The 13346-nt window shown below is 29.1% G+C and overlaps 1 protein-coding gene across 1 annotated transcript; it reads right to left on the bottom strand.

The window, feature by feature from the left end:
- Positions 1-2832: 2832 nt before the first annotated feature.
- LOC107444755 (homeobox protein BarH-like 1b) lies at positions 2833-10956 on the bottom strand. Its single transcript, XM_043055588.3, has 2 exons — positions 10544-10956; positions 2833-5843 (listed from the first exon to the last, which is right to left on the bottom strand). Exons 1-2 carry the CDS (start codon positions 10943-10945, stop codon positions 5718-5720), a joined length of 528 nt encoding a protein of 175 aa, XP_042911522.3. The 5' UTR covers positions 10946-10956; the 3' UTR covers positions 2833-5717.
- Between the last annotated feature and the right edge of the window lie 2390 nt (positions 10957-13346).

Raw genomic sequence — 13346 nt, forward strand, 5'->3', positions numbered from 1 at the left:
GGAGGCATACTCAGGTCTCACTAAACGTTTGCCACTAACAAATAATCATAGACTATTTTCAACGTCCCGCTACAGCACTTTATTTATACGCTTTCAGCATCAATTCAGAGGGCGCTGCGCGCGCCACGCACGCGCGATGGCTCTGAAACTTTATTAATTTGCATAATATCCTATAATTGACATTTGCTGCGAATTTCATTTGATTCTGATGATTCCTTCATGGTGTTGCATTTTCTACAAACGGCAGTTTAAATATGACTCCAAATATATAAATATGACTTCAAATATATAAATATGACTTCAAATATATAAATATGACTTCAAATAAATAAATATGACTTCAAATGTATAAATATGACTTCAATGCTGTTGTCGTATGTCACTCGTCAATACTAAAAAGCCCATTAAGGCAGAAGGGGTCGCTTCTTGTTTTCAAGTAGCGCCATCTATGGCGAAAAATTCGACTTCCGCCACAGATATGTGTAACAACCGCTTTAAAGGGAGGACTTATTCACACAACATGCAACCATCCGCAGAAAATAATTTAGACTTGAACCAGAGCACGATTAATCTCCGATCCAGTACCCCCCAGAGGTATTGATTTGTTGTGCGAATTTGGCGGACTTTGCGACCCCGATCAAGCGTGCACCAGTCATAATTTTGTAACAGGAGGAGCCTTTAGCCAGCGGGAATCGAACTCACGACCACTTGAACATGGGCCCACCGCCCTACCAACCAGGCTATCCTGGCCATATGACTTAATTCATCTTTGACTTTAATTTAAATAATTATGATTTTTTTAAAATTTCTGTTCTTTCTTAATTGTTAAATAAATAAAAAAAACACTAAAATTTGACTAATAAAACTTTTTATTTACTACATTTTTATACAAGCATTTTAGAACACCATACATACATAGGATTATTGAAAATAGGAACATTAAAAGGAACAGAGTGCCTTTGAAAGGCATGATTATAATTTTTACAAGTTAAATGATATTTTAAAAAAATATTGAAAAGAAATTTTGTCATAGTAACAAAATGCATGCTGAGTATTTTGTTGCAATTATTTGAGTTAAATTTAGAAGTATTTTCCGAATTAATTTCAATTTTGTAGTTTTAAGATATATAACATTCCTTCTTGAAAAAACATTTTTAAGGACTGGAGGGGATTTCAAAAAATACAAAGTAAATAAAATACATACCTGCCAACTTGTACTGTCGTCAAAAAAGATTTTACGAAGTGGTAGTAAAACAACAATTAAGTTTGGAAGAATTTTCTAAAAACAACATCTATAAGCACAATTAGCCAACGAATAGATCTCATTTACATGCTGTTTTTTAAAATTATTGATTCATCATGGTAGTTTAAATTTTTTTTTGAAACTTTAAACTTTAAGATTTATTACGCCAAAGCGATCACTATGAAAATTATTTTTCAACGGCCGTACAAGTTGGCAGCTATGCACATTGATTATAAATTTTATAGCTTATTTTTTTCCGTATACAGTGGTCGTATACAGTGGTACAAATTTGCACTTATTTGCAGTAATTTGATCTAAGAGAAACAGTCATTCATCATCGAAATTTCTTTAGTTTCCAACATGAGTTATTGATTCATTTTTGACTATTAATTAAAAAATTTTTTTACAAACTACTTTTTTAGGATTTTATATTTTACTACAAATATATTATTCCGATAATCTAAAAATTTTTTTAGTAACTATTAGACTGTATTTTATAATTAAAAATATCAAAATATATTTTCGTTTGTAATTAGAGCGACCAGAAAAAATATGTAAAAGGGACACCAGTGTCCCATCTGCGCCAAAATTTTAACCCTTTGCATGGCCATGGGAATTATATTTCCCACCAACTTTATTAAGTTTTGAATGTTGACAGCAAGCCTTTTTTCGACCTTTGATTTGTACAGATATCTGTTGATTACTTCAGAACTTACAAAAGAAATATTAATGAAGGACTTTGTATATATATATATATATATGGATAACAGTAAAGGCTAGTGTTGGGTCAAGAAGAGACACATGCATAGGAAATTATTTTCCCTTTTTCTTTATGCATTCGTTCATTTAATCATTTCTCATCGAATTAATTTAGAGTTAGAAACGTAGAATTTAAAAATTCGGTTATTTAAAAGCACAGAAGTTCAAGTGTATGGTAAATTCTTTGCAGTAATCACAACGAAATACGTCGTAAAAAACAAAATAATTTCAGGTAATAAATTAAATTTTCTTTTTTAATAAATCAATCTCAATTCTAAAAAGTATTTAAACATAAAATTGCAGGAAAAAAATGGCTCGATGAAGTGCCAAATGGCAAATTTGGAACTTTGAACCATTTACAATAAATATTACAAAATATTAGTTATATAGTTTTTTCTCCTTACGCATTAATGGTTATAATAATGTTTTATTATAATTATTAACAGGGATGTTAACTTTAAGAACTGGTAGCGAATAAAAAATTAAACTTGTAAAATAAAAGCTACTTCCACGAGCTTTTAAAAAGTCTTCACACTAGATAACTGAAACAAAGTTGTATTCTATATCAGACTTTGAAATTTTGATACGTAATGGTGAAAAAAATAACTGAAAATAATTTATTTAGTTAAAAATTACTTAACTTTACCATTGGAAAATAAATTTTTACCACTAGAAAATAAATTCATTACCACTAGAAAATAAATTTTTATAAAGAGGATGCCTTTTGTATAATGCCATACCTGCCAACTCTTCCGGATTTTCCGGAAGATTTTATTTTTATATTTAAAGTGGTAGCAAATATATACTATTTTTTTCTTTTATAAACTTAATTTTTAAATGATTTTGATCACCACTATTCTTACAAAAATTAAGCACATATATTAATATGCGTTACTCTCATGGTTGTAAACTTAAGGTTTCTCAAATACAGCGTGATTGTTTGCTAAAAATTGAAGTTTTAATTCCATTTTAATACCACTGGGAAAAATGATAATGGAAAGGATTAAAAGTTGGCAGGTATGTAATGCCCTTTTGTATTAACCCTTTGCACTCGAAGTCCTTTCAACTGTTAAAAAAATAGACGCAACCACTAACATTTTAAAAGAATTTTTGCAATGTTACCTTATAAAATCCGAGGTTCACTGAATGAAGTGGTAACTGAACATTAAGATGAAAAAAATTTCACAATTGAAAAAAAATTCACAATTAGAGTAGTGGGTAATTTAATCCCATGGGGACGGGTGATTCAGAAAAGCATTCGTACAAAATCAGAATTAAGTTGTAATTAAATAAAAAACGGTAACTTAAATGTAGTCGTTGCTAATTTGACAGATTTACTTTGCTTTTACTTTAATTATTGTTTGTTTAATCATATATATAATCAATGTTAATTCAAAGTATAACTAAATAGTTTTATTTTGAACAAAGTAATGGTGAATTAAATAAATCAAACAATTATAACTCCGCCCACAAATAAACTGCTAAAGAAATACTTTGATTACCAGTTTTATCTTTTTACCCTGATTGATACGGTTTTATGCTGACACGTATTTGTGACAGTCGGCGCGAAAAGGTTAAAGGTGACAGTGGTGACTGACAGTCACCTCTCGAGTGGAAAGGGTTAAATGTGTATATGTATACTGAAGAAAGGATATAAAAATAAACTGCTTTGAAAAGTTAGTAGCTATACTGAAGACATAAAATACAGGGTGTCCCAGAACACTCTTTAACCCCTTGGGGACGGGTGATTCAGAAAAGCATTCGTGCAAAATCAGAATCAAGTTGTAATTAAATAAAAAACGGTAACTTAAATGTAGTCGTTGCTAATTTGACAGACTTACTTTGCTTTTATTTTAATTATTGTTAGTTTAATCATATATATAATCAATGTTAATTCAAGGTATAACTAAATAGTTTTATTTTGAACAAAGTAATGGTGAATTAAATAAATCAAACAATTATAACTCCGCCCACAAATAAACTGCTAAAGAAATACTTTGATTACCAGTATTATCTTTTTACCCTGATTGATACAGTTTTATGGTGTCACGTATTTGTGACAGTCGGCGCGAGAGGGTTAAGGAGAGATAGGGGACATCACAATGATTCAAATTTGTATAGCAATTCATGGTCAAAAACATCTTTTTCCGCCGTTAAGTAATGTTGGTTTGGGCGTGGTACATCGATTCCCTGGCCACCACGCTCTCCTGATTTAAGCACATGGATTTCTTTCTTTGGAGTGCACTGAAAAGTGTTGTGTGCGAAACCCTCGTGGATTTTGAAATGGATCTAGTAGCAAGAATCATCTGTGCTGCTGCGAATATCCATCAAAATCCAGATGTATTTGAGTAAGTCTGCCAATCTATGGTCCGACGTTGTAACGCATGCACTACTAAAATTGGTGGAAACTTTGAATATAGTTTGTGACATTTTCACATATCTGCCACAGCATATGTAATATCTGTGATCAATAAATATTGCAGACAATCTCAGTCTTGTGACGCTTGGTTTTTTGTACCCCCCATGACATTTCCGACCATGGGGGTCGTTATGCATCTCTGAATTCTTGTGAAGTTCCCTACCCTCCCTTAAAGTTTGTCCCAATAATCCACCCCCTATAATTAAACTTATAAACTTCTTTTTAAAAATTAATCCAAAGACGTTAGATTTAATGTAAGCAACCGTCTAAAAAATGAAATATTAATATTTTGCTTCCCCCCCCCCGATAAATTGTAAAAAAAATCCTTATATTTTAAACAAATATTTCTCTTTTTAATACATAATTTTATTCTTGTCAATTTTTATTATTTTCGAGCCATGATTTTGTTATCCGAAGTGAAGTGATAAAGTAAAAAGTGGTAGTGACGATTGTAATCAAAAGTTTTTTTTTATCAATTTTGCCAGAGCGTAACACGTTCACGCCGGGCTGACCCATCGGTGGGTCACGCTAGATTGTCTCATTTTGGCAGCGCACCGGAGTTAAAACTGGTAACAATAAATTTCATTTTTTAGTATTTTTTCGGGTCCATAAGATGGTAAAAATCCATAACTACCAACTGTTTTTAACGGATGCAATTTTTATATTGAATTGCTTTTTCGCAGCAATAAATTTCCTTACAGTGAATTGTTATTGTTGAGAATAGATTAACTCCTCCCGAATATTATCTAATATTGGAATAGTTATTCTACTAGTACTTTCTCTTTTCCCGTACCAGTATTTTCACTTTTCCCGGCATGAACGTGTTAAACAAAACTTCGCATAAAAATATCATACATTTATAAATATGTTTAATTTATTTTTACGTAGTATATTGTTGGTCAAAACGATAGGGAAAAAACAACTTGAAAATCTAAGAATTAAAATGAAATTAAAAAAAAATTCCTTCAGTTTAAATATGAAAATAAAATTTTACGTAAAATACGTCGTACTACTTACGGCAATGGCTTACAGTTAAAGTACCTCTCAATTAAAATTGGGTCCTTTTACACATGCTTCGAAATAATTAATCAGCATTGTCCTGAGAATTCAGAAACTACAGAGGTTAAAAAAGACGTTGTTCTTAAATTTCTTTCATGTCGTTTGCTCTTTGAGAGATGATAAAGTAAAATCATGAGTTAAAAGTTTTTAGGAATCTTGAATTCTGGAAAAGTAAGGAACCTTGAGCATAGAGCCATAGGAACTTTTGTTTCTTTCCTTTAAAAGAAATTGTTCTCTTCAAAATGTCTCTTTCAAATTGGCTAATTCATTTGCAGTTCGAGTTTCGTTTAATGAGGGAATCGAGTTCTTTTTTGGCCTGCCTTTTGGTTTTGTCGGTGGAACAGTACATCCCCCTTGCATTACCTGTAATAAGTTCAAAAAATTATGAAAGTATGAACATCAAACCAATTTTGAACATATTTTTGAAGTGTTTTATAATGTTGAAAAATTGTTCATATTCTGCAATATTGATATATTGAACATATTAAAATTGAAACTAACTTACAAAAAGTATCACACAGTAAATTATCAATATTATTGAAGTATTGAACATATCGAAATTCAAACTAACTTCAAAAAAAGTATCAAACAGTAAGGTAAATAATATTGAAGCATTGAACATATTTAAATTTAAACTAACTTCCGAAAAGTATAAAGCTTTAATGTATCAATAATATTGAAGTATTGAACATATCAAATTTAAACTAACTTCTGAAAAGTATCAAACAGTAAGACATATAATATTGAAACATTATTAAAATTGAAAATAACTTTCGAAAAGCATCAAACAGTAAGGTATCAATAATATTGAAGTATTGAACATATAGAAATTTAAACTAACTTCTGAAAAGTATCAAACAGTAAGGTATATAATATTGAAGCATTGAACACATTAAAATTGGAACTAACTTTCGAAATGTATCAAACAGTAAGGTATATAATATTGAAACATTGAACATATTAAAATTGGAACTAACTTTCGAAAAGTATCAAACAGTATAAGGTATCAATAAAATTGAAGTATTGTACATATCGAAATTCAAATTAACTTCTAAAAAGTATCAAACAATAAGGTAAATAATATTGAAGCATTGAACATATTTAAATTTAAACTAACTTCCGAAAAGTATAAAGCTTTAATGTATCAATAATATTGAAGTATTGAACATATCAAATTTAAACTAATTACTAAAAAGAATCAAACAGTAAGGCATATAATATTGAACCATTATTTAAATTGAAACTAACTTTCGAAAAGCATCAAACAGTAAGGTATCAATAATATTGAAGTATTGAACATATCGAAATTTAAACCAACTTCTGAAAAGTATCAATAATGTTAAAACATTGAACATATTGAAATTTAAGCTAACTTCCGAAAAGTATCAAACAGTAAGGTGTCAATAACATTGAAGTATTAAACATATCGAAATTTAAACTTACTTCTGAAAGGTATCAATAATATTAAAACGTTGAACATATTAAAATTTAAACTAATTTCCATAAAGTATCAATTTGTAAGGTATCGATAATATTAAAGCTTTCATTAATGTATCTTATTTGGTATTGTATCACTTATTTTGAAACATTGACAACTAACTTCTATTTTAACAACTTCAATTAACTTTAGTACGATATCAAATTTTGTCTTACACTATTCAAAATACATCAAGACTTGTGCGAAATTCTGGCTCAGAGTCACGAAAATTTTCTTTGACGAAATTTCTTTCGTTGGTTACTCTTCACAGCTTCTCTGTGATTATACCGAGTTTTCTCGGTTTCTTATTTTCGCGAGGAAACTCTCTCTTAGCAGATATTATACTTACAATTAGTTTTATCTCATTTTTACAGGGCGAAAGAAAATATCTCTCAATTATCTCTAATAAAATATCTCTAATTGCCTATTTACGAAATTTTTGTTTAAGAGCCTGTTGATAGCTTAAAAAGTTAAAGATTCAACATAATGTTTTAAGGAAAATTTCAGCTTTTAATCAATTACATAGAGGAAAAAAAAATTTCTGTTTGTTTCTATTTATATTTGAACTGATCAGTGATATTTCTTGGCGTCACTGATTTCTAATTTGTAACCGTCTATCCCTACAAGATACAGTAATCATGAAATTTAAAACTCAACTCATGTCAAGGATTTTTTTTAAGAATTAACTCGAGTGAGTACTAAGTGCCCGCACTCCTCTGCTACGTGGGGAGTGGTAGGAAGAAGTTGATAAACTATTCAGTCTATGATGTAATGCATTGAGTTCAGATGTTTTTTTTTTTTGGTTTTAATTCCTAATTTCAAAGGACAAGGCATGTAATTCGAGTATAAATATTTTTGTATTGAGGTTATTATTGAGGCCTCAATATTATATAGTTTACAAGTTAAAGGTGTATCATTTGCTATTTTAATTATGTCTAGAGTTCAAGAATTTAAAAGGTGAATTTCTAGATAACGAATATTCCATATAACGAACTTTTTATCGGTATTTAGCTACTTCGTTAAATGGAGGTCCAATTGCAGTTACGCAATTCTAGTGGTTTGTAACATTTGTTGAATTAGTCCTGAATCAGACTGAATACAATGCGCTGAAAAGCGTTTAGCTTAATCAAAATAAATCTAATCTATTGTCCACCTAGTATAAGTACTCTATGGATGGAGGGAAAAAAATGGTGGTTCATATTTCGTTATACAAAGTGTACACTTCTTCCTATTATCTGCCATTTACTTTTCTATAACTATCATTATAAATATTTCACGGTACCAAAATATATCTTGGTTTCTGAGGCCGCTTACAACCCTTTTCCCATCCTTCTTGAAGTTTTAACTTTAAGGTTATACTTTATGGTAATTGGAGTGAAAGGACAATTAAATATTTTGTTTTCTAGATAAAGATGCGTAGATACAAAAAAAAAGCAACTATTGGCCTTTTTCCATTTCCTAGTATTAGTTCACACCAGAGTTGGCCGTCGATTACAGTAATCGATTACAACTGTAATTGATTACAGATAACTACAGCTATGTAATTAATTACTTGTAATCACGATTACAAGTAATCAAAATTTTTGATTACATCAGAGTAGAGCGAAAATGTAATCGATTACATTTTTCAATTACAGTAATCAATTACTTGTAATCATGATTACATAGTCGATTACAGTAATAAATTACTTGTAATCGGGATTACAACTTTCAAAAAATTTTGATTACAGCTGCAATCATGATTACAATTTTGATTACAGTAATCAATTACTTGTAATCATGATTACAAGTAATTGATTACTGTAATCGACTATGTAATCATGATTACAGTTGTAATCAAACTTTGTAATCATGATTACAAGTAATTGATTACTGTTATTAATATTGTAATCACGATTACAACTGTAATCAAAATTTTTGAAAATTGTAATCATGATTACAAGTAATTGATTACTGTAATCAAAAGATGCAATCGATTACATTTTTGGCCAACTATTAGTTCACACTCTCCCTATATCTTGTTCAAATTTTCAATCGTTAATAAAATACATTTTATTCATCCACTCAAACTCTAATACGTTTTTTTAAGCTTATAGTGGCTAGCTTATTTATATAGAGTTAGTATATAGAGTTAGTATATATAGTTAGCTTTATTTATATAGATGACTCTTGATGGGTAATACAGTTTTTTTCAAATATTAATTCATTAATTGAATATGGGTGAACGAAAAACGAAATGGAATTTTCTGATGGGTTAAGCGTTAGTCATTGTTTTAAACTTTACTGCAAGCGATTCAGTTTTTCACATATTTTAAAAATAACATTAGTGATAATTTCTAACTTATAGCTCTATTGGTACAAAAAATAGTTTATTGCGCACATTTAGATATTTAATTATTTTATATTCTCTGTGCCAGATATATTCAATAAGGAACATTACGTGGTGGCGAGTGTGGTTCAAGTCACCAAATTTATACTTTTGTAGTTATTTATTACCACGCGCCTTTTTTTTCTCTTCCGATTCCTATTCTTAATTTACACTCTTGCTATATTTATATATCTTGTTCCATATTTCAATCGTTAATAAAAAAAATTTTTATTCATCCATTTAAGTTCAAATACATTTTTTTAAACTTGCAGTGGTTAATACAGTTTTTTTCAAATATTAATTCATTAATTAAATTTAATTAATTAATTTTAACTTCATATGGGAGAAAAATTGTAATTATTTAATAAAAAGTAACTAAAATAAAATGTTTCTCTGTTGATCTAAGTAGGAATTGACTAAAAAAATTTATTTTTGGATTAATTGTTTTTTTTATCATGACACTTCTACTAAATTATAAAACCCAAAATACGAAATTTGAATTGTTTGTTTTCATTCATATTCAAAAATTTATTTTGTAAATTTAAATTATTTCGTTGTTGATCACGTTTCTCTTAGATCAAAATTACTACAAATTAGTGCAAATTTGAAAAAATTTTTTTTTGAAAATTATGTCACCTTTAACGCCAAAAAAGACGCCGATTTTTGGTGCTGCATTTCATAACCAAAAATTATTAAAATGTTTAATACAATATTTTTCTCTTATTTTGACCTAAATTAGTACAAAATATTGGAAAAGTATGAAAAATATATTTAATAAAAATTCTGCGTTAAAGGACGCTAGGCAGAAATGGGTCAAATTAACATAATCTTTAATTGTTAAATCGTTACCTCTTGATGTATTATGTGGTGGTAGGACTTCCGGGTTAGCATTTATGGGTTAATTTAAGGAAAATAAGGTCGCTATTTAATTAGGGTCTTAATGTAGCATTTAGAGCTGTCGTTATTTGTTCATTACTGTACCACCAGAGTGACGTTAAATTTTAAATATTTTTTTTATATATAAATTCTTTAAATGAACGAGCAGTTCAAACATGCGAAAATTATAGTGAAATTCACGTATGATAATTGTTCTTCCTCTAGAAATTGAAAAAATATTCCTTGAAAAAAAATGTTTTTTTCAATTAAAAAATTTTTGCATCTAAGCCTAGAATTTATAATCTTTACTTTTCAAACAAACCGAAAAATTAATTTACTCACTTGTTTTTTCCACTTCATTCTTCTGTTCTGATACCACGTCTTCACTTGTAACTGCGTCAGCCCTAACGCCCTGGCCAATTCAGCCCTATCAGGTGTGGACAAATACTTCTGACAATCAAATCGCCGCTCTAACCCCATCAGTTGCAGCTCTGTAAACACAGTTCGATTTCTCCTCACTTTCCTGGGTGGATGACCCCCTTTAGTTCCGTCTTTTGGACATCCAGATTCGAGCCTCACATCGGTAGCCCCACACGACGACCAAGAGACGGCGGTTGCCGCGCCCCCAGCTGTCGGGACAAGCCCCACACAGACACCAGCGGCAGCAGCAGCGGCCGCTGCCGCTGCTGCTACGGACGCTGATACGGCGGACGTTGTATTTCCTCCAGGAACAGGAGCCGTCATTAACTCAGGAAAACCTGTAAAACATTAATACCTGTATTAAATTTTCACTGTAGTGGTTTTCGTTATCTGCTTCAGACACAAATTATCAAACAATTTACGCAAAACAATTTATGCAAAACAGTTTCTCAAGCCTACCATTTTTGAAAATTTTTAAAAATAAATAAATATGGAAATCTCATCTTTGCTCACCACTCACGTAATTGTTTCGAATTCGTCATGATTTTTTTTCTTTATTAAGTCCATATTTTCCGCAAAAACAAAGATAATTGATAATTTTGTTAACAAAATATATAATAATTGTAATTTTATATAAAACATTATGCTAATGTATTAATAATAAATAAAATGAGCGATAAATGAATTGCGATTAACGATTTTTTATTAAGTCCATATTTTTTGCGGAAACAAAAATAATTGATGACTTTGCTAACAAAATACATAATAATTGTAATTTTAATTTTATATATTGTTTTTAAATCTAATAGGTTTTTTTTCATAGTAAAACAAAATGTAAAGTAAAAGAAAATTACAAAAACTGAGATAAAAAGGCACTTAAAACTGAAAAAACTTTCGAACAAATTAAAACTTTTGAAAAAGCATCGTGTTCTGGTGTCAAATTTCATATCTGTAGTTGTATTTCAGTAGTCTGTGAATTGTCCGCATGGGATTTTTTACTACAAGTTCAACTGTTCAAAATAATTATAGAATGTTAAATTTTCTTATTTCATCATTACTGCATCCAATCTTAATTTCAAGTTTTTAAATCTAATAGTTTTTTTTTCTTCATAGTAATACAAAATGTAAAGTAAAGAAAAATTACAAAAACTGCTATAAAAAGGCACTTGAAACTGAAAAAACATTCAGACAAATTAGAATCTTTAAAAAAGCATCGAGTTCGGGTGCCAAATTTCAACTCTGAAGCTGTATTTCAGTAGTCTATGGAGTAGCCGCATGGTATTTTTTTCTACAAGTACAACTGTTCGAAATAATTATCGAATGTTAAATTTTCTTATTTCATGGTACATCTTTTAGATTATACTCACCATCGTAATTTTGAGTTATCCTTGAATGTAAAGCAGTGGGGTAAATGCCTTACATCTAAGTTTTAAGTCTGATAAACTAAATTAAGTTTAAGTTTTAAGTATGATAGCTCTTGTGACAGCAAAACAAAGTGTAACGTGAAGTTAAACTCCCAAAACAGCAACTGAATGCAGTTCAAATAATATATTCTAAGTTAAAAATATTTTTGAAATAGTTACTCTATTTAATACGTCGGCAACACACTGGAAACTCAATACAATAATCCACTCGCACGAAAGAGAAATATTACTTTTTGCGTAAAAATACAATAACTTTCTCAAAATATGTATTCGTAATTAAATAATAAATAAGGAAATCATCAGAAAATATATTGACTCTTAATTGAATTTAGAAGCAAATATGGAATTTTCAAACATGTAGTTATATTTCTGTGATCTGTAGAGCAACCCGAGTAGTAATTTTACTACAAGGTAAACCGTTAATAATTCTCAAATTAATTATTCTATGTTAATTAACTTCATTCTGTAGTACTCCCTGCACAATTTTTCTACTCACCTTCGTAATTTTAAGCTTTTAAATTGTACAGTTTCAGAGCAGCAAAAAAAAAAAAAAAAAATGGAAAAAAAAAATGCAAGGTTAAGGGGAACATCTAAATCAGCGGCTGGGATCACGTTTTTTTAATATAAAGTGAAATATTAAAATAAAACAAGGGATATATATATAAAAAAAATTGAAGTCGGTCAATTATTTTTTAAATTTTTTTTTTTATAATAGTTGCAATTTTTGTTCCACATAAAACTAAATTTGATTAATTAAATTTAATGAATGAATTAATATTTGAAAAAACTGTATTAACATCAAGTGTCATAGACTACAAGTTTTAAAAAAATTGTATCTGAACATGAATGGATGAATAAAAAGTATTTTATTAACGATTGAAAATTTGAACAAGATATATAAATATATATTGGGAGAATGTGAACTGATAGTAGGAATTGAAAGAAGAAAGCGCAATCAACTATTATTTTGTTCACAAATAGAGCTATAAGTTATAAATTATCACTGATGTTACTTTTAAAATATGTGAAAAACTGAATAGCTTATAGTAAAATTTAAAAACAATGACTAACGCTTAAGGAATCGGAAAATTCCATTTAATTTTTCACTCATCCCTATTTAATTAATGAATTAATATTTGGAAAAAAAATTTATAAATATCAAGTGTCATCCACTGCAAGTTTAAAAAAAATGTATTTGAACTTGAGTGGATGAATAAAAAGTATTTTATTAACGATTGAAAATTTGAACAAGAGGGAGAACTAATAGTAGGAATTGGAAAAGAAGAAAAATGTTTTATATT

The sequence above is a fragment of the Parasteatoda tepidariorum genome, chromosome 5, assembly GCF_982258835.1.
Source record: "Parasteatoda tepidariorum strain Cologne lab strain chromosome 5, Ptep-v5.0, whole genome shotgun sequence".
NCBI lineage: Eukaryota > Metazoa > Arthropoda > Arachnida > Araneae > Theridiidae > Parasteatoda > Parasteatoda tepidariorum.